General features: G+C 35.7%; 2 protein-coding genes across 2 annotated transcripts in view; both read right to left on the bottom strand.

Annotated features, from left to right (window-relative positions):
- LOC141338232 (zinc finger protein 711-like) overlaps positions 1 to 613 on the bottom strand; it is a 13,529-nt gene extending 12,916 nt beyond the window's left edge. The window contains exons 1-2 of the mRNA XM_073843776.1: positions 526 to 613; positions 421 to 468 (exon numbers count right to left, since the gene is read on the bottom strand). Of these exons, the coding sequence (XP_073699877.1) occupies positions 421 to 468; positions 526 to 613 (136 nt within the window). The remainder of the gene's footprint in view (positions 1 to 420; positions 469 to 525) is intronic.
- A 2,441-nt stretch (positions 614 to 3,054) lies between these two features.
- Positions 3,055 to 22,313, bottom strand: rubcn (rubicon autophagy regulator). Its single transcript, XM_073843775.1, has 7 exons — positions 22,178 to 22,313; positions 14,297 to 14,450; positions 13,474 to 13,557; positions 13,227 to 13,386; positions 13,020 to 13,126; positions 3,668 to 3,842; positions 3,055 to 3,470 (listed from the first exon to the last, which is right to left on the bottom strand). Exons 1-7 carry the CDS (start codon positions 22,213 to 22,215, stop codon positions 3,055 to 3,057), a joined length of 1,134 nt encoding a protein of 377 aa, XP_073699876.1. The 5' UTR covers positions 22,216 to 22,313.
- Positions 22,314 to 22,873: the final 560 nt, after the last annotated feature.

Raw genomic sequence — 22,873 nt, 5'->3', positions numbered from 1 at the left:
TCATAAGAATTATGCACAAATACATGATATTAGGATAAGGAAGCTAACAACTGATATTTCCTGGTTTCAGGATCTGATCCAATGACAAACACTGATCAAAATGAAACGAAAAATCTGCACAAAATATAGTGCTTGAAAGTTTATAATTGATAACACAATGTCCATAAAAAGCAGAAAAGACTGAAATGAAACTGAGAAAATTAAATATTCAAAACTTTCCAGGCACAACTGTGTAAAATTCCACCACAAAGAAATAAGAAAATAGCGGAATGGCACTGGACAGGAATGTTGTGCAACAGCTTAAAAAGACGATGCAGAAGGCTGGAAAAAAATCCACAAAATAAAAAGCAAAAAGTGAATCATGCGAGGGGTGACAGAAATGAAGGGGTGGACAAGATGCAGCACCATGGCACTGCAAACCTGCGACGGGGTCCTCGATAATAATGGTGATTTTCCTGTGATTCCCGCCTTTCCATACAGAGAAGAAAAAGAGAAAGAATAGAGTTGAAGCAGAGAATAAATCACCTGGATCCACAGCAAGACCAAAGAGCTCAGCAGGTACAGCAGCTAGAAGCAAGGTTTGGAGATCTGTTTTTACTTTGTTTGTTTGCATTTGTGTGTGGAAAAGCCACATTTTTTAATTAAAATCAAGCTAGTTAACATTACAGATCATTTAAAGTGTGTCAATAAGAAATGCTGTTCACAGCCAATTTGACTTTCGTTATATTTTTAGTATTTTCTTTTTCATATTTCATAGCATTTTTAAGCAAAACACAACAGAAAAAAACAGGACTTGATTTTATTAATCAGAAAAGGAATGATACCAAAGACAAAGACTATAGAATACCCAAGACATGTCACTCGTATAGTTTTGAATGGGGAAAAATGCAACGTTCATTATGGCCACGAAGCCCCGCCTTCTTAGTGAAAGAGCCAATCGTTGATTAGTAAAGTCAGCGCGTCACTGCAGCTGCCGTTAGAAGTCCCGGTTGCTATAGAAACAATCGGCGCTCTAAGACGTGTGCTCAGTTCTTGTTCAGGTACTGCGCTCAGTACCTGAACAAAATCTCACAGGAACCTCAATTTTTGTGATATCAACTTCAAATTCGGAACATAACTTAGACATCTGGCTTTATTTTACAGCAAGTTTTGACTCCAAAATGTTTTGTTAAATATTTATTTTATATAAAATATAAAATGTAATAATTTGGGTGTTACCTGGTGGCTATTTTTGGCATAGCACCTGAACAAAATCTAACCTAAAGAACCTAAATTTGTGTGATATCAACTTCAAATTTGAAACATAACTTAGTTAAACATGTGGCTTTTATTTTACAGCAATTTTATATTCCAAAATATTTTCTTAAATATTTATTTAATGTAAAATATAAAATTCAATGAAGTTTGGCCATCACCCGGTGGCTGTTTTTGGTATAGCGCCTAAACAAAATCTCACAGGAACTTCAAATTTGGACTTTTATTTTACATCAATTTTAGATTGCAAAGTATTTTGTTAAATATTTATTTCATATAAAATATATTATTGAATAGAGTCTGGTTGTCAACCGGTGGCTATTTTTGGTATAGCACCTAAACAAAATAACCCTTCATTCATCTTCGGTACACATATTAAGATATTTTTGTAAAAATTGTTGAAAAAAAGCCATATTTGTTTTTTTACACAAAAAAGTATTCTTGTAGCTTCACAACATTATGGTTGAACCACTGATGTCACATGGACTATTTTAACAAAATTCTTATTATCTTTCTGGGCCTCGAACTTGTCAGTTGCGCTGCTGTCTATGGGTCAGAAAGCTCCCGGATTTAATTAAAAATATCTTAATTTGTGTTCTGGAACAACACAAGGGTAATTAATGACAGAATTTCATTTTTGGGTGAACTAACCCTTTAAATGAGTGGATTCTGATTGGCTGTCAATGTTTTTTTTTTTTTTTCGTTTTATGTTCTAAAAGTGATTCCAACCATATTGTTCCTCTGTGCCATTATTGTTATAGCTGTGGTGTGGATATCAATATTCTCATAAAATTAGTATGATTATCTGGGGTTAGGATAACTATTGCCAAAATGCTGTTTTTTTTACTGTAAATGAGACAAACATATATCTAAAAGCATAATTACGACAAACGAGCAGTTTTCGAGATTGACTCATGATTTCGTTTTGTGGTCAATGGCCGGTGAATGGGAGTACTAGGGGCATAACTTTGAGCGCATCAAAATCGCTATTTTTACAACACTAAGAAGGCTCGACACACCATGAAACTTTGCTCGAAGTATCGCCTGGGTCTCTACACATGAACTCGAGCATTGAGAACATTGTTTGTGTACACAGAGTTTACTAAAAAGAAAGGTTTTGAACAACTCACTTTCACTGTTTGAGTTTCCGCTCGCGGTCGTCTTGCCAGTCAGGAGGTGTCGATCTCCGAATGCGAGGATGGATAGCTCCTAAAGCATATTTCCGTATAAACGCACGGCTAATTTGTTGTTGTCGCAAGTGAAAAACAATATTAACCTTCTAGTTGTAAAAAGAGCCTCGTATAAGCCTAATATTTCGTCCTATGGAGTCCATTCATTCGCATTCGGAGATCGACACTTCTTTGACTGGCAAGATGGCTGCGAGCAGAAACCCAAACAGTGAAAGTGAGTTGTCCAAAAACTTTCTTTTTAGTAAACTCTGTGTACACAAACAATGTTCTCAATGCTCAAGTTTATGTGTAGAGACCCAGGCGATACTTCGAGCAAAGTTTCATGGTGTGTCGAGCCTTCTTAGTGTTGTTAAAATATCGATTTTGATGCGCTCAAAAGTAATGCCCCTAGTATTTCCGTTCACCGGCCATTTGACCACGAAGCGAAATCACGGTCAATCTCAAAAACGGCTTGTTTGTCGTAATTAGGCTTTTAGGTATAAGTTTGTCTCGTTTACAGTAAAAAAAAAAAAAACAGGCCAGGTTGCATTTTGGCAACAGTTATCCTTTAATGTGTTAACGTCATTTTATACATCAAATGTTGTTTCGTTAGTAATTCCGCTATTTTTCATTAGGTTTGTGTTTGAAAAAACTGTTTGTACGCACCATTGTTCTGTTTCTGCGTGATGCCCGTGTCGGACAAAGACCGGATGTGACCCCTCGAGCTCCGCCCCGTAGTTCTCTGAGCCTCTGAAAAAGAGCAGCGGCGTGGTGGAGGCGGAGCCAAAGGAGTGTGGGCGTCGTCCTGAGTCGCCATGTGTTCACTGCTCTGAGTGGAGCTGGACGAGTTGCGCCGTTTGTGCTTTCCCCGATTACCAATAGCCAGATACTCCGGGCCGTCATCCAGATCCGCTTCCACGCAGTCCCGGATCTCAGGCGGAGCGGGTGAGGCAGGTTCAGTCAAGGAGACCTGGGGTATTACTGCCTCCTGGTTTCCCCTACCGCACACCCATGGAGCTCCCTGAGTACTGCTGGATGGAGTGACATCTTGAAGACAAACAAAGAGATGCACTGTGATACCATTTCTTCACTGCAGACATTGCTAACTGCCCACCTTCCATGCCCAGTTTTCTCGCCAAATAACGTACTGTTTTCTGTCTGGGACATTTTGTGCTTAAACAAGGCAAGCATTTAGTGAAGAAATGGAGCTCTGAGCAGCCTGTTGTTCTGTGAAATCTGCTGACCTGAGCTGCTCTTGGACTGTGGGGTGCTGGGAAGCTCTGTAAGGCAGCTCTGGGATGTTGTTAGCCGATGGGATTCTGAATTGTCCGCAGGCCTCCAACTTCCTGTGGCCCCAGGCAGCAAACACAAACTCTGACTCTTCAGCAAACCAAATGGAGACTCTTTTAAATGTGAAAGCTTGAAAAACACAAGAGACGGAAGAAATTTACACATCTATATGTAGAAATGCACAGCTAACAGTGATATAAGATGGGTAGCTATACTGTATAATATTTACCACCAGAGGCTAAAAGGACTATGCTAAGCAGCCAAACAATGACCCTTTGAAAAACTGAATGTTATGTAGTTAGCTAGCTAGCTAGCTATATACATGTTGACATTTTAACTAACTCATCTTGAAATTGGTGTAGTTACTGTATCTACCAGCAGGGGTTAAAAGGGCTATGCTAACTAGCCAAATCATGACCCCTTAAAAAATACTATGTTATTTAGCTAGCTATAAACACGTAGACATTTTAACTGACATATCTTGAAAATGGTGTAGTTACTGTATCTACCAGCAGGGGCTAAATAAGCTAGCTAGCTAGCTATAAACACGTAGACATTTTAACTAACTTATCTTGAAATTGGTGAAGTTACTGTATCTACCAGCAGGGGCTAAATAAGCTAGCTAGCTAGCTATAAACACGTAGACATTTTAACTAACTTATCTTGAAATTGGTGAAGTTACTGTATCTACCAGCAGGGGCTAAATAAGCTAGCTAGCTAGCTATAAACACGTAGACATTTTAACTAACTTATCTTGGAATTGGTGAAGTTACTGTATCTACCAGCAGGGGCTAAATAAGCTAGCTAGCTAGCTAGCTATAAACACGTAGACATTTTAACTGACTTATATTGAAATTGGTGTAGTTACTGTATCTACCAGCAGGGGCTAAATAAGCTAGCTAGCTAGCTATAAACACGTAGACATTTTAACTAACTTATCTTGAAATTGGTGTAGTTACTGTATCTACCAGCAGGGGCTAAATAAGCTAGCTTGCTAGCTATAAACACGTAGACATTTTAACTAACTTATCTTGAAATTGGTGTAGTTACTGTATCTACCAGCAGGGGTTAAAAGGGCTATGCTAACTAGCCAAATCATGACCCCTTAAAAATACTATGTTATTTAGCTAGCTATAAACACGTAGACATTTTAACTGACATATCTTGAAATTGGTGAAGTTACTGTATCTAACAGCAGGGGCTAAATAAGCTAGCTAGCTAGCTATAAACACGTAGACATTTTAACTGACATATCTTGAAATTGGTGTAGTTACTGTATCTACCAGCAGGGGCTAAATAAGCTAGCTAGCTAGCTATAAACACGTAGACATTTTAACTGACATATCTTGAAATTGGTGTAGTTACTGTATCTACCAGCAGGGGCTAAATAAGCTAGCTAGCTAGCTATAAACACGTAGACATTTTAACTGACTTATATTGAAATTGGTGTAGTTACTGTATCTACCAGCAGGGGCTAAATAAGCTAGCTAGCTAGCTATAAACACGTAGACATTTTAACTGACATATATTGAAATTGGTGTGGTTACTGTATCTACCAGCAGGGGCTAAATAAGCTAGCTAGCTAGCTATAAACACGTAGACATTTTAACTGACATATCTTGAAATTGGTGTAGTTACTGTATCTACCAAAAGGGGCTAAATAAGCTAGCTAGCTAGCTATAAACACGTAGACATTTTAACTAACTTATCTTGAAATTGGTGAAGTTACTGTATCTACCAGCAGGGGCTAAATAAGCTAGCTAGTTAGCTATAAACACGTAGACATTTTAACTAACTTATCTTGAAATTGGTGAAGTTACTGTATCTACCAGCAGGGGCTAAATAAGCTAGCTAGCTAGCTATAAACACGTAGACATTTTAACTGACATATCTTGAAAATGGTGTAGTTACTGTATCTACCAGCAGGGGCTAAATAAGCTAGCTAGCTAGCTATAAACACGTAGACATTTTAACTGACATATCTTGAAAATGGTGTAGTTACTGTATCTACCAGCAGGGGCTAAATAAGCTAGCTAGCTAGCTATAAACACGTAGACATTTTAACTAACTTATCTTGAAATTGGTGAAGTTACTGTATCTACCAGCAGGGGCTAAATAAGCTAGCTAGCTAGCTATAAACACGTAGACATTTTAACTAACTTATCTTGAAATTGGTGAAGTTACTGTATCTACCAACAGGGGCTAAATAAGCTAGCTAGCTAGCTATAAACACGTAGACATTTTAACTAACTTATCTTGAAATTGGTGTAGTTACTGTATCTACCAGCAGGGGCTAAATAAGCTAGCTAGCTAGCTATAAACACGTAGACATTTTAACTGACATATCTTGAAATTGGTGTAGTTACTGTATCTACCAGCAGGGGCTAAATAAGCTAGCTAGCTAGCTATAAACACGTAGACATTTTAACTGACTTATATTGAAATTGGTGTAGATACTGTATCTACCAGCAGGGGCTAAATAAGCTAGCTAGCTAGCTATAAACACGTAGACATTTTAACTGACATATATTGAAATTGGTGTAGTTACTGTATCTACCAGCAGGGGCTAAATAAGCTAGCTAGCTAGCTATAAACACGTAGACATTTTAACTGACATATCTTGAAATTGGTGTAGTTACTGTATCTACCAACAGGGGCTAAATAAGCTAGCTAGCTAGCTATAAACACGTAGACATTTTAACTAACTTATCTTGAAATTGGTGAAGTTACTGTATCTACCAGCAGGGGCTAAATAAGCTAGCTAGCTAGCTATAAACACGTAGACATTTTAACTAACTTATCTTGAAATTGGTGAAGTTACTGTATCTACCAGCAGGGGCTAAATAAGCTAGCTAGCTATCTATAAACACGTAGACATTTTAACTGACATATCTTGAAAATGGTGTAGTTACTGTATCTACCAGCAGGGGCTAAATAAGCTAGCTAGCTAGCTATAAACACGTAGACATTTTAACTGACATATCTTGAAAATGGTGTAGTTACTGTATCTACCAGCAGGGGCTAAATAAGCTAGCTAGCTAGCTATAAACACGTAGACATTTTAACTAACTTATCTTGAAATTGGTGAAGTTACTGTATCTACCAGCAGGGGCTAAATAAGCTAGCTAGCTAGCTATAAACACGTAGACATTTTAACTAACTTATCTTGAAATTGGTGAAGTTACTGTATCTACCAGCAGGGGCTAAATAAGCTAGCTAGCTAGCTATAAACACGTAGACATTTTAACTAACTTATCTTGAAATTGGTGTAGTTACTGTATCTACCAGCAGGGGCTAAATAAGCTAGCTAGTTAACTATAAACACGTAGACATTTTAACTAACTTATCTTGAAATTGGTGAAGTTACTGTATCTACCAGCAGGGGCTAAATAAGCTAGCTAGTTAACTATAAACACGTAGACATTTTAACTAACTTATCTTGAAATTGGTGAAGTTACTGTATCTACCAGCAGGGGCTAAATAAGCTAGCTAGCTATAAACACGTAGACATTTTAACTGACATATCTTGAAATTGGTGAAGTTACTGTATCTACCAACAGGGGCTAAATAAGCTAGCTAGCTAGCTATAAACACGTAGACATTTTAACTAACTTATCTTGAAATTGGTGTAGTTACTGTATCTACCAGCAGGGGCTAAATAAGCTAGCCAGCTAGCTATAAACACGTAGACATTTTAACTGACATATATTGAAATTGGTGTGGTTACTGTATCTACCAGCAGGGGCTAAATAAGCTAGCTAGCTAGCTATAAACACGTAGACATTTTAACTGACATATCTTGAAATTGGTGTAGTTACTGTATCTACCAGCAGGGGCTAAATAAGCTAGCTAGCTAGCTATAAACATGTAGACATTTTAACTGACATATCTTAAAAATGGTGTAGTTACAGTATCTACCAGCAGAGGCTTCAAGGGCAATGTTAATCAACCAGATAATAACCCCTTGAAAAACTGAATGTTATTAAGCTAGCTAGTTATAAACAGCTTGACATTTTAACTAACTTATATTGATAATGGTGTAGTTATGTTATCTACCAGTAGGGTAGGTAGTAGGGTAAATAAGCTATGCTAACAGTCAACCAGACCTTTTGAAAACTCAATGTTATGTAGTTAGTTAGCTAGCTAGCTAGACAGATGTTTGAAAGTTTGGATTAAATTGAAGCAAGATGGTGTAGTTATGTGCTGCGTCCCAATTCGCATACTATCCGTCCTAAATAGTATTCGAAAATAGAATTAGTATGTCCCAAATCGTAGTATGTTTAAAAAAGTATTCCAAAGATTCCCGGATGGTCTACTACTTAACTTCAGAATTCGAAGTGCGGATCAATACACACTCTAACGGCTAATATTGCCCAAATTTGGTGAACGAGGATTCGATTAGAACTACAAACACGCATAAAAAGTGTTAAAAAACTACAAACATGGAGGATATGCGCGACCAACGGACAGGTAGAGAAAGGGTTTTGAGTGATAAATAATCAGTGTGTAATGTGATAAAAAAATATATATTTTTTGATGTTATCCTCCTTATATTTCATGTGCAGCAACATTACTTTTATAATGATTTAATGAAGGTTTGGTCATTAACGTTTAAATGCATAATTATGCAAACAGGAGCAGAGTTCTCGGCATGAAAGACTCCTGAAAGAACGTGCCTCTTCATCTCTCTCTAATACGGTAGGAAATTAAAATAAACAAATTAAATGAAATGTACATAATGTTAAGTGTTATGATTGACAGGGCAGTTTAAACAGTGACAGGATTCAGGTAACTAAGCAACAGAGCGTTATGACGAAGCAGCATGTCCCAAAGCTTGCCTACTATTCTGCTACATACTCAAAAGTATGTACTTTTTCTTCACAAAAAGAGTACGCACTTTTAGGGCGTAGTATAAGTAGGCGAATTGGGACGCAGCAATGGTTTCTACCAACAAAGGCTAAAAGGGCTATGCTAACCAAACATGAACACGTTTAGGTAGCTAACTAACTATAAAGATGTCAGAAGTTTATCTATTTTAACCTGAATGAAGATGGTGTAGTTATGGTATCTACCAGGAAAGGCTAAAGGGGCTATGCTAATCAACCAAACCCTGACTTCTTAAAAAACTGGATGCATCTCAGCTATCTAGTCTTAAACATGTCAACACATTAACTAAACTAAATTGGCATAATTTTTCCTAGTAGTTCATAAAAAAGCAATAAAATGTTTGTATACCTGTCTAAAGGGTATTCTTTCTCAAAACTACTTTTCTTTATCACGTATATTGAGCTCTCAGTCGCTGATAAGAAAAATGTTTATTGGATAGATCAATGAAAGCTCTGTGAGAAGAGGAATTTGTGCCAGACATTCAAATCAGTGAGATAACAACCAGGAGTGTGAGATCATGGACAAACGCAAACACTGATTGTCATTATCCTTCAAATACACATTTCACAGTACAGGATTATAAAAGAAACTCTTTAATTATATTATTAAACCCTTCTCAGCTTATTGCAAAAGCATTCTCTGGACTTTGGCCTTTATAAACCCAAACAAATAAATTCCTTCTAGTAAAGAATAATCAAAACCTCTTAAACCTAGTTTGCCCAAGCAGTTTTATTTTTACATCACAGGGTCACTGCTGCTCATGTCAGGTTTAATGTGCACACACTAATAGTAGTTAAACTTATTTCAGTTAGTTAGCATTTCAAACATTCTGTATTTTTTCAGTTAGTAACTTTAATACTTAAACTTATTTCAGTTTGTTACCATGGAAACATTTCAAACGTTCTGTATTTTTTCAGTTAGTAACTTTAATACTTAAACTTATTTCAGTTTGTTACCATGGAAACATTTCAAACGTTCTGTATTTTTTCAGTTAGTAACTTTAGTACTTAAACTTATTTCAGTTTGTTACCATGGAAACATTTTAAACTATGTATTTTTTCAGTTAGCAACACCGTGTCTACATCAGACGCGAGCGGCGCGACTCGACAAAATACATTAGAACCTATTATGCTGTCTACACTGGATGTGGCGCGACACGGCAAATCCCCGACAATAATCTGCTGCCGCGTTCTATTTATGACGTGCTCACACAAAGATGCAATGGTTTGCAACGGTTGCTTTGTCGCGTCCAGTGTAGACACGGTTTAACTTTAGTACTTAACTTTTTTCAGTTTGTTACCATGGAAACATTTCAAACGTTCTGTATTTTTTCAGTTAGTAACTTTAATACTTAAACTTATTTCAGTTTGTTACCATGGAAACATTTCAAACGTTCTGTATTTTTTCAGTTAGTAACTTTAATACTTAAACTTATTTCAGTTTGTTACCATGGAAACATTTCAAACGTTCTGTATTTTTTCAGTTAGTAACTTTAATACTTAAACTTATTTCAGTTTGTTACCATGGAAACATTTCAAACGTTCTGTATTTTTTCAGTTAGTAACTTTAATACTTAAACTTATTTCAGTTTGTTACCATGGAAAATTTCAAACATTATGTATTTTTTCAGTTAGTAACTTTAATACTTAAACTTTTTTCAGTTATTTACCATAGCAACAGTTCCAACTTTTTGTAACTTTTCAGTTAACTGTGTCCACCAAAAGCAAAGCGACTATTAGTAATGAGTTACTTTCTCTAGATTACGTGCGTAAGGTTTTCCGCATCACTCGCACAAATAAAAACATCAGGGTTGCCAGATTTTCACAACAAAACCCACCTAATTGCTACTCAAAAGTAGCCCAATCGCATTTTGAGTGGTGTTCCCCGGTAAAAATACACATTTTGGTGGGATAACCCCAGTAAAATTAGCATTCCAGTGGCTAAATATTACATTATTTGGGCTTGCTTCAACCCACAAACATGAAAAACAGCTTGCGGTAGTGTTGGGCGATATGCACAATTTTCATATCGTCCTATCGTCAGCCTGTGAGATCGCCGATACACCATACTATCGTACTAATTTATTTAATGATATGTAAATATGTCAATATGTAATAAATTCCTTATTCGTTTTGTAAGGGTAGTGCATGTGACTAAGTTGTGCGTATACAGAGCGCTGACGGTAGTTCTGTTGGATAGGTTTAAGTTTACTTTCGGTTTCATTCTCTGCTGTCTTCAGGGAGCGGTAAATGTGCGTGCGTGAATGTAAATGAATGTATCTTTCTATACCCGTCATATTGCGATAATTTTACCGCTGTATGTCTGATCTTTGTCATCAGTTCATGTTGTAGTTCAGTTCATATTGATTGTGGAGAAACGGTGCCTGTGTAATTCACGTGCGTATGTTTAGCGCCATTTTATCACATCGTAATTCTAGTTAACTCATACAGATGTTACTGAGGTGAATGTTTATGTTTACTATATACAGACGGATTCTCATATATCAGCCTAAACCACATTTTACTACCTCTGTTATTCTAATGACTGTCTACACTTAATCTATGTACACTGATGAATAAATCTCTTACCCATTTTCACCGCACGTGTATACCGCGGCAAGTTTCTGAGGCATCCTAGAACCGACTCTCTGCGCTGCATCGCTAAAGTTAGGTGCCTTTTTGACGCATAATAATAATGATAATCGTCTTACTATCGTCAAAGGCATCAGCAACAGGCGATATCTTTGACTATCGTCGATACACGATACTATCGTCTATCGGCACAACCCTAGCTTGCGGCAACAGTGTTAAACTAGCCCAATTCCGTTGGAAAACACTGAAAAACATTGTGCTGAAACAAAGCCAATAATCTCTTTGCTGATTGGTTTGTGTGACGTGTCATATGATTTTCCCAGTCAATTTAAAATTTCCAACTTGCTCAAAAGATGCAAATGAGATGCAAATGAGGTGCAAATGAGACGAATAACACATGCTTGCGTTATTTGCATAGTATTTGCGTCTGTTCAAATCTATGCATTGACTTTGTATGTAATCTACTTTTGCAAATAATTACAGTACATTCGCTTTTGGTGTGCACACACCATTGGTACTTAAACTTTTTCAGATAGTTACCATTGCAACGTTTTGGTTTAGTGTTTCATCTCACATTTGTAGTTTATTTTCTTTTAGCTTTATTTAAATTAATGTTAAGTATTTTTTAAGAGTTTTCGATATTTAGATATCAACACTGTTAAAAATCTCAAGTCAGCTGTTTACAGGTTGAGTCAATGTTGCTTTGCGTCTTAAACGAGAAGTCCACTTCCAGAACAAACATTTACAGATAATTTACTCACCTCCTTGTCATCCAAGATGTTTGTGACTTTCTTCCTTCAGTTGACAAGAAATTATGTTTCTTGAAGAAAAAAAAACTAGGAATTTTCTCCATAAAATGGATGTCAATGGTGCCCCCAAGTTTGAACTTGCAAAATGCAATTTAAACGCAGATTCAAAGGACTATAAACATATATAAGGTCTTATCTAGCAAAACAAACTATCTTTTTTTAATTATTATTAAAAATTATATACTTTTTAACCTCAAATGTTCATCTTGTTTAAGTCTGCGCGAACGATTTTTCTGGCCAATACAGTTAGGGTATGTCGAGAAACTCCCAACTCGTGTTCAAAATCATTCTAAATCGCTGCAGAAGCACCAACCCAGTGTTTATAAAGTGAACATGCAAAGTAGATCAAACGGCCTTTACAAAAAAAGGAAAAACAACAATCAAGGACGATTTTGACGTTGAAGAAGAAAACGAGATGGGAGTTTTTTGACATACCCTAACTGTATTGACCGTATTGAACCAGAAACAAACACGCAGTGTTTCAAGTTCAAGCAGACTTAGCTTTGCTAGATAAGATCCTTCTTCATTGGCAAGAATCGTTTAGAGCCCTTTGAAGCTGCGTTTAAACTGTATTTTGGAAGTTCAAACTTGGGAGTACCATTCAAATCCATTATATGGAGATAGTTCCTGAAATGTTTTCCTCAAGAAACTTCTTATCGACTGAAGAAAGAAAGAAACGAACATTTTGGATGACAAGTGGGTGAGTAAATTACATGTCATTTTTTATTCTGGAAGTGGACTTCTCTTTTAAAGAAATAAACAGTTTGGTTACCAATATTCTTAAAAATATCTTCTTTTATGTTCAGCTTGAGAAAAAAAAACTCATACAGGTTTGGAACAACTTGAGACATGATTAAACCATGGCAGATTTGGGTGAACTGTCCATTCAAATCTGACCACTGTTTGGATCAATGCGTTCGTTTATCTTCTCTGTTAGTCTCTGTTAACCACATCCCCTAGAATCACACTAAAGAAAAACCCTCACTAATATGAATCAACTAGTTTCTCAAGTTTCTCACCCTGCCGGTGTCTATGAGGGCGAGCAGCCGAGGATTATTCTGCTCTACGGCCTCCAGACACTGGAACATGGCAGACACGTGTGGTTCACTCAACAGGAAGGCCCCGTCTACAGAAGAGGACAATCAACTCTATTATCACACACAACACCACCAGGAAAAATGTATACGTAAGTGAAGATGCCAAAGGTTTGAAAGACGCTGAGTTACCATTGTAATATTTCTGTGTGTTTGTCTTATGTTGCAGAAGTGGTCTGAGCTGGGCAGATAAGATGTGACCTTGCAAACTGTGTAAAAGCCAACGCTCGGCTTTATAACCTTCGCCGAAGCACTGAACACTATTGCTCATCACCGGCTCCAGCTGACTGAACTGCAAAGAGGAATAAGGAGTCAAAATTCTCTCTGAAGATGTCAAAACAAGATTTATGTGGGAAATAGTCACTGGATTGAGAAATACCTGTTCTACGTGACGGGCGAGATGAGGACAGAGATACCGCACACACCACACGAAACGCCAGTAGTCTTTTTGTTTATAGTAAATCTGCAAAACAAAATAACCAAATTAGACATTGTACCACAGCAGAATGATTCATACACTGAAAAACTGTGTTTAGTTACTTCTGTCCATGCAAGCCAAAACTATTAAGAAGAATTTTTTAAAATAAAATCTTAAACATTAAAATTATAAATCAAATTATTTTAGTGAATTTTAGTCAAATAAAAGTAAAATAATAGAGAAGCGGTCTTTGATTAATATCTAACTGCCACTGTTTTAGCTGGAAAAAAAAAAAAAAAAAGTCAGATGTAAAAAAAAAATAATAATAATAATAATTTAAACATAAAATTAAAAAAATATGAATTCAATTAAATTAAAATGTAATAATTTTCACAATATTATTGTTTTTACTGCATTTTTAATCAAACAAAAAATGCAGCCTTGCTGAGACTTTCTTCAAAAACATGTTAAACAAATCTTACCAACCTTAACATTTTAAGATTAATCTATAAACTATCACAATATTTGCTTTGTTGGAAAGGTCACAGAGGCCATTTCTTATCTCCGATTAGGTTCAGAAAGTAAAACAAAGAAGTAATGCAACTTTAAAACATCCTTCCTGGTTTGATTAGCCGCAGGGCGTATTTGCGTCTAATAGCTACTGGTAAATCAGGCTGTTTTTCTGGATATATTCCTGCTGTGACCACAGGATATTTTAGGTACTTTCAGGAAAAACCCCCAAGATATTTTATTATATTTTTTATATTATCTCATTCCTCCACACCTGTTCGTGTTTTAGGCCATGGCCCAGGATGTTGTTCATGTCCTTGTGGAGGCGTTGAAGACCACCATAGCGGGACCAGACGTTAGGGTTGTTGGTGGACAGCAGCCCTTCAACAGTCGTCTTCAGATTAGACAGAAGCTTCCAGTGTTCCCATCTGAAATAAAACAGATGTAAATTGCAATTGCAATACATTAAGAATACAGTGTGCTGAAAGTGTTTCAACCCTTTATTATACTGAATGTGCATTTAGTCATCTTAAAAGAATATTTAAAAACCCACTACGTTTTAATATAAAACTACTTTAAATTATTTTAAATAATACAAAAGAGTAAAACAAAACTGGGGTATAAGTTACCTGAAAAAAATTGATTGTGTAACTCACTTTACTTGTAATGCTTTATCTACAGTAAACACTGTTTACTAGTTACTCGAAAAAAGTAATCTGATTACATAACCCCCCTGACTTGTAACGCGTTAAACACTGTTTACTAGTTACTTCAAGATTAATCTGAATACGCAAGTTGCATTACCCCAAAGCTGTTTACTAGTTACTTGAAAAAGTAATCTGATTACATAACTGCGTTACCTTCAACACTGTTTACCAGTTGCTCGAATAAAGTTATCAGATTATGTAACTTGCGTGACTTGTAATGCGTTACCCTAACACTGTTCACTAGTTGCTTGAAAAAAGCGATGTGATCATGCAAGTAATCTGATTTCATAGCTCACGTTACTTGTAATGCATTACCCCAACATTGTTTACTAGTTACTTGGAAAAAGCAATCTGATTACGTAGCTCTTGCTACTTGTAAAGTGTTACTCCAACGCTGTGCACTAGTTGTTTGAAAAAAGTAAACGGATTACAAAGCTTGTACTACTTGTAACACGTTGTTTACTAGTAGTTACTTGAAAAAAGTAATCTAATTACGTAACTCGTATCACTTGCAATGCGTTACCCCAATGCTGTTTACAAGATGCTTGAAAAAAGCAATCTGATTACGTAGCTTGTGTTACTTGTAATGCGTTATCCCAACACTGCTTACTAGTTACTTGCAAAAAATCTGATTATGTAGCTTGCATTACTTGTAATGCATTACCAACAACACTGTGTACTAGTTACTTGAAAAAAGTAATCTGATTACATAGCTTGTGTTACTTATATAATGCATTATCCCCCAAAACTTTGTACTAGTTACTTGAAAAAAAGCAATCTCATTACATTACTTGTAATGCGTTACCAACAACACTGTGTACTAGTCACTTGAAAAAAAGCAATCTCATTACGTTACTTGTAATGCGTTACCAACAACACTGTTTACCAGTTGCTCGAATAAAGTTATCAGATTATGTAACTTGCGTGACTTGTAATGCGTTACCCTAACACTGTTCACTAGTTGCTTGAAAAAAGCGATGTGATCATGCAAGTAATCTGATTTCATAGCTCACGTTACTTGTAATGCATTACCCCAACATTGTTTACTAGTTACTTGGAAAAAGCAATCTGATTACGTAGCTCTTGCTACTTGTAAAGTGTTACTCCAACGCTGTTCACTAGTTGTTTGAAAAAAGTAAACGGATTACAAAGCTTGTACTACTTGTAACACGTTTACTAGTAGTTACTTGAAAAAAGTAATCTAATTACGTAACTCGTATCACTTGTAATGCATTACCCCAATGCTGTTTACAAGATGCTTGAAAAAAGCAATCTGATTACGTAGCTTGTGTTACTTGTAATGCGTTATCCCAACACTGCTTACTAGTTACTTGCAAAAAATCTGATTATGTAGCTTGCATTACTTGTAATGCATTACCAACAACACTGTGTACTAGTTACTTGAAAAAAGTAATCTGATTACATAGCTTGTGTTACTTGTATAATGCATTATCCCCCAAAACTTTGTACTAGTTACTTGAAAAAAGCAATCTCATTACGTTACTTGTAATGCGTTACCAACAACACTGTTCACAAGATGCTTGAAAAAAAGCAAACCTGATTACGTAGCTTGTGTTACTTGTAATGCATTACCAACAACACTGTGTACTCGTTACTTGAAAAAACAATCTGATTATGTACAGTAACTCGCATTACTTGTAGTGCCTTATCCCAAACTGCTTACTAATTACTTGGAAAAATCAATCTGATTACATAGCTTGCGTTACTTGTAATGCATTATCCCCAACACTGTGTACTAGTTACATGAAAAAACAATCTGATTATGTAACTCGCATTACTTGTAGTGCCTTACCCCAAATGCTTACTAGTTACTTGCAAAAATCAATCTGACTATTTAGCTTGCGTTACTTGTAATGCATTATCCCCAACACTGTGTACTAGTTACATGAAAAACAATCTGATTAAGAATCTCGTGTTATTTGTAACGTGTTACCCCAACACTGTTTACTAGTTACATGAAAAAGCAATCTCATAATGCGTTACCAACAACACTGTTTACAAGATGCTTGAAAAAAAGCAAATCTGATTAAGTAGCTTGTAATGCATTACCAACAACACTGTGTACTCGTTACTTGAAAAAAGTAATCTGTTTAAGTAACTTACATTACCTGTAATGCCTTACCCATGAACTACATAAACTGCTTACTAATTACTTGGAAAAATCAATCTGATTACGTAGCTTGCGTTACTTGTAATGCATTATCCCCAACACTGTTTACTAGTTACTTGAAAAAAGTAATCTGATTATGTAACCTGCATTACTTGTAGTGCCTTACCCCAAATGCTTACTAGTTACTTGCAAAAATCAATCTGACTATTTAGCTTGCGTTACTTGTAATGCGTTACCAACAACACTGTGTACTAGTTACTTGAAAAAAGTAATCTGATTACATAGCTTGTGTTACTTGTCACGTGTTACCGCAACACTGTTTACTAGTTACTTGAAAAAAGTAATCTGATTATGTAACCTGCATTACTTGTAGTGCCTTACCCCAAATGCTTACTAGTTACTTGCAAAAATCAATCTGACTATTTAGCTTGCGTTACTTGTAATGCATCATCCCCAACACTGTTTACTAGTTACTTGAAAAAAGTAATCTGAATATGTAACCTGCATTACTTGTAGTGCCTTACCCCAAATGCTTACTAGTTACTTGCAAAAATCAATCTGACTATTTAGCTTGCGTTACTTGTAATGCGTTACCAACAACACTGTGTACTAGTTACTTGAAAAAAGCAATCTGATTACATAGCTCACGTTACTTGTCATGTGTTACCACAAAACTGTTTACTAACTACTTGAAAAAAGTAATCTGTTTAAGTAACTTACATTACCTGTAATGCCTTACCCATGAACTACATAAACTGCTTACTAATTACTTGGAAAAATCAATCTGATTACGTAGCTTGCGTTACTTGTAATGCATTATCCCCAACACTGTTTACTAGTTACTTGAAAAAAGTAATCTGATTATGTAACCTGCATTACTTGTAGTGCCTTACCCCAAATGCTTACTAGTTACTTGCAAAAATCAATCTGACTATTTAGCTTGCGTTACTTGTAATGCGTTACCAACAACACTGTGTACTAGTTACTTGAAAAAAGCAATCTGATTACATAGCTTGTGTTACTTGTCACGTTTTACCGCAACACTGTTTACTAGTTACTTGAAAAAAGTAATCTGATTACATAGCTTGTGTTACTTGTCACGTGTTACCGCAACACTGTTTACTAGTTACTTGAAAAAAGTAATCTGATTATGTAACCTGCATTACTTGTAGTGCCTTACCCCAAATGCTTAGTAGTTACTTGCAAAAATCAATCTGACTATTTAGCTTGCGTTACTTGTAATGCGTTACCAACAACACTGTGTACTAGTTACTTGAAAAAAGCAATCTGATTACATAGCTCACGTTACTTGTCATGTGTTACCACAAAACTGTTTACTAACTACTTGAAAAAAGTAATCTGATTATGTAACCTGCATTACTTGTAGTGCCTTACCCCAAATGCTTACTAGTTACTTGCAAAAATCAATCTGACTATTTAGCTTGCGTTACTTGTAATGCATTATCCCCAACACTGTGTACTAGTTACATGAAAAACAATCTGATTAAGAATCTCGTGTTATTTGTAACGTGTTACCCCAACACTGTTTACTAGTTACATGAAAAAGCAATCTCATAATGCGTTACCAACAACACTGTTTACAAGATGCTTGAAAAAAAGCAAATCTGATTAAGTAGCTTGTAATGCGTTACCAACAACACTGTGTACTCGTTACTTGAAAAAAGTAATCTGTTTAAGTAACTTACATTACCTGTAATGCCTTACCCATGAACTACATAAACTGCTTACTAATTACTTGGAAAAATCAATCTGACTATTTAGCTTGCGTTACTTGTAATGCGTTACCAACAACACTGTGTACTAGTTACTTGAAAAAAGCAATCTGATTACATAGCTCACGTTACTTGTCACGTGTTACCGCAACACTGTTTACTAGTTAATTGAAAAAGCAATCTGATTATGCAGCTTGTGCTACTTGTAATGTGTTACCCCAACACTGTGTACTAGTTACATGAAAAAAACAATCTGATTACATAGCTCACATTACTTGTCATGTGTTACCACAAAACTGTTTACTAACTACTTGAAAAAAGTAATCTGATTATGTAACCTGCATTACTTGTAGTGCCTTACCCCAAATGCTTACTAGTTACTTGCAAAAATCAATCTGACTATTTAGCTTGCGTTACCAACACTTTTTCTAGTTACATGAAAAAAGTAATCTGATTACATAGATTACGTTACTTGTAATGCATTATCCCCAACACTGTGTACTAGTTACACGAAAAAAACAATCTGATTAAGAAACTCGTGTTATTTATAACGTGTTACCCCAACACTGTTTACTAGTTCCTTGAAAAAAGTAATCTTGTTACGTAACTTGCATTACTTGTAATGCATTACCAACAACATTGTTTACTAGTTACATGAAAAAAGCAGTCTGATTAGATAGCTTGCGTTACTTCTAATGCATTTCTCTAACAGTTTAGTAGTTGCTTGAAAAAAGCAATCTGATTACGTAGCTTGCGTTACTTGTAATGCATTACCAACAACACTGTGTACTAGATACTTGAAAAAACAATCTGATAATGTAGCTCGCATTACTTGTAATGCATTACCAACAACATTGTTTACTAGTTAAATTAAAAAAGCAATCTGATTAGATAGCTTGTGTTACTTCTAATGCATTACTCTAACAGCTTAGTAGTTGCTTGTAAAAAGCAATCTGATAATGTAGCTCGCATTACTTGTAAAGCAGCAAACACAGAACGTTCCCCTAACGTTCCCATATGGTTCCCATTTGGTTATTTTTTTCGGGAACCAAATGAGAACGTTCTCAGAACGTTCCCTGCAGGTTATTTTTTGTTTTAATTTTATAACCTAAAAAGAGCCTTCCCAGAACGTTCCCTGCAGGTTATTTTTAGGTTTTAATAGTATAAACTACAGAGAACGTTCTCAGAACGTTCCCTGCAGGTTATTTTTAGTTTTTATTTTATAACCTAAAAAGAACGTTCCCTGAACGTTCCCTGCAGGTTATTTTTAGGTTTTAATTGTATAACCTACAGAGAATGTTCCCAGAACGTTCCCTGTAGGTTATTTTTATATTTATTTATTTATTTACCTACAGAGAACGTTCACAGAACGTTGCCTGCAGGTTATTTTTAGTTTTTATTTTATAACCTAAAAAGAACCTTCCCAGAACGTTCCCTGCAGGTTATTTTTTAAGTTTTATTTTTATAACCTAGAGAGAACGTTCCCAGAACGTTCCCAGCAGGTTATTTTTACTAGTCTGTTGCTGAAATGTATTTTTTTCATCATAAACAAACTAGAATCTCATGTCCGAAATAAGCTTTTAATAAATGACATCAAAGTGGTCAAACCGCATTATAATGATAATATAATTGTAATTTTATATCTAAAATAAGCCAAGATTAAGTGTCTGGAAATGATATTAAAAACACTGTTTATTTCTTTTCCCCAGCACGCGCTTTCTCATCACGCGTTTTCTCCTGTCCTCAACATAAAGCGCGCGCTTGCGTAATTTAAAAAATAACGGTCATTTCGTTTTACTGACTGACTAAAGCTCGTTGATTGATCTCTTTAATGAATAATTACTTACAACTAATATATATACGAGAGTAAACATTGTTATTTTAGGGAGATTTGACACGTCTTATTGAAGAAAACATAATGTTAACCGAGACGTTTTCGTTTAGTGACCAGAAGAGGGAAGCACGTCATTGTTAATTCAGTGGTAAGAAACAAATGTAATGTTATCCTAGTTAAAGTCAAATAAATGTTATTTGTTTTTAATGTCTGTAAAAAATTAAATACACATTTTTAAAGTCGAATATTTTGTTGAAGTCATGTTATTTGGTGCTTTAATAAACATAAAACCTTGGTTGTTTTTGGAATGGTACTTCTACATCTTACATTAACGAAATCTAACATAGTATAGCATAATTCAGTCTCATTTAATGCTCCTTATGATGGTTAAATGTGCTCTGATTATCTGTAATGACTAAACAATTGTTTAAAACAAGACATTGTGTGTAGTAGTGATTACTGAGATTCACATCCGTCCATGCCGCTTACTTCGGGACACGGGAGTGCTGATGTGCAGAAGCGGTACCGGAGTGAAGAGGTTAGGAGAACGTTCTGGGAACCATCAGAGAACTTTCAGGGAACCTTCTAGGAACATAAATAGAACGTTCCCTATTGGTTAGCCAGGAAAGTTTTCTTTACGTAACTAGAACGTTCCCTTTAGGTTAGGGGAACGTTCTGGGAACCTACTGGGAACGTTGCGGAAACGCTCCCGGAACATTCCCAGTAGGTTCCCAGAACGTTCCCCAACTTAAAAAGAACGTTCCGGGAATGTTCCCAATAGGTTCCAAGAACGTTCCCCTAACCTAAAGGGAAAGTTCTAGTCACGTAAAGAAAACTTTCCTGGCTAACCAATAGGGAACGTTCTGAGGAACGTTCCCAGAACGTTCTCGGAACCAAAAATTGTTAGCTGGGTAGTTACTTGAAAAAAAAGCAATCTCATTAAGTAACTCGTGCTCCTTGTAACGCGTTACCCCCAACATTGTTTACTAGCTATTTGACATTAAGGTCAAACATTATGTCAAGTTTAGATTTAAATACTTATCCTTGAAGTATAAATAATAAGTATTTGAAATATAATAAATACTAATACTGATAGCATGATAAAGTGTGTTTCTTTAAATATTTAGGTTATGAGTCATGAAGAGTTTCTGTTACGACGTTTTATGCAAGTCAGCTCACAGGAGCGAAACCCACACAAAAATAACGGCTTAAAATGAAATGTCGCGCTTACGTCTGCTATTTAACAGCTAAATGCGAGCGTGTCACAAGACTGGTGTCATTTCCAGCACGTCTATTGATTATCTGGATGAAAACTGCTAGAACATACGATGCTTCATCCCACTATGGCGAGGGGGCATCTCATTAATATTAATTACGTCATGGAACTCTTCCGTGAGCGCCAAGTCTCCTATTGGTTGATTCGTCTGCTTACATATTAGATATCCACAGGTGAGCCAATCAGATGATACGCTTCGCCTCGTAACGTAATTAATATTCATTGATGAAGTCTTTACCATAGTAGGATGTACAAATTCATTAGCCGGCTAGCTTAATATTAATCTGCAATCGTCAACCGTTTTAGCAAACAAGCTGGTTAGTGTATATTTATGATTATTATGTTCTCAAATACATATATACAAAAGTGTGCGGTGGTAAAACTACTCAGTTTAGCAGAATAGTCTCCTAAACTAGAGCTGCGAGTCTAGCTGTCAAACTCAGGACTGCTGTAGACCTTCATGTTTTTATTTACCTGCGCTCTCCATCTTCCGCCTCCATGGATATCTCCATCTCCAGGCCAGGTAATGGCTTGATTTACAGTTTAGATCCGATTTATATAGTGAAAATCTCCGGACAGGTTGAAGGTGTTTCCACTGGGCGTCCCGCACCATAACAAGACAGAAGAGAGTGAAGCCAGAGATAAAGCGCGCTCGGACCGGATGCGCATTCCTGGAATAGCGGAAGAAGATTCATTTCTAAAATAAAAGGTTTTATGGTATCTGAGCATGCACTGTATTGGGCAGTGTATATATTAATGCCCTCATAATGTATGTTTTGATATATTAGATAAAATATTTAGTAATTTATAAAATGTAAACTTATTTATTTTATGTATTACTTGTATGTATAATTTTATGTATTTCATTAAGTTTCTTAATTTATTTGAATTTTAAGAGGGGCAATGCACAATAACATAAGCACTCAAGTCAATTATGCACATGTGTCAGATTTAGCCATTCATGCTAATACATAGAAAACAAAACAAAAACAAATGTTTTTATTTTGTATATTTTATTATTTTGCATTTTTTTATATTTCATGTATTGCTTTTAATTTATTTTAATTATTCATTTTATTTGATGCGTGTTTAAAACTAAATATTTATTTATATAGTTATTTATACATCAACAATTTATTTGGCATATTTAATTTATTTAGCATTTACTTT

This window comes from Garra rufa, chromosome 7 (assembly GCF_049309525.1).
Source record: "Garra rufa chromosome 7, GarRuf1.0, whole genome shotgun sequence".
NCBI classification, from domain to species: Eukaryota; Metazoa; Chordata; class Actinopteri; order Cypriniformes; family Cyprinidae; genus Garra; species Garra rufa.
The sequence above is the reverse complement of the archived record's forward strand: the minus strand, read 5'-3'. Positions and strand labels throughout refer to the sequence as shown.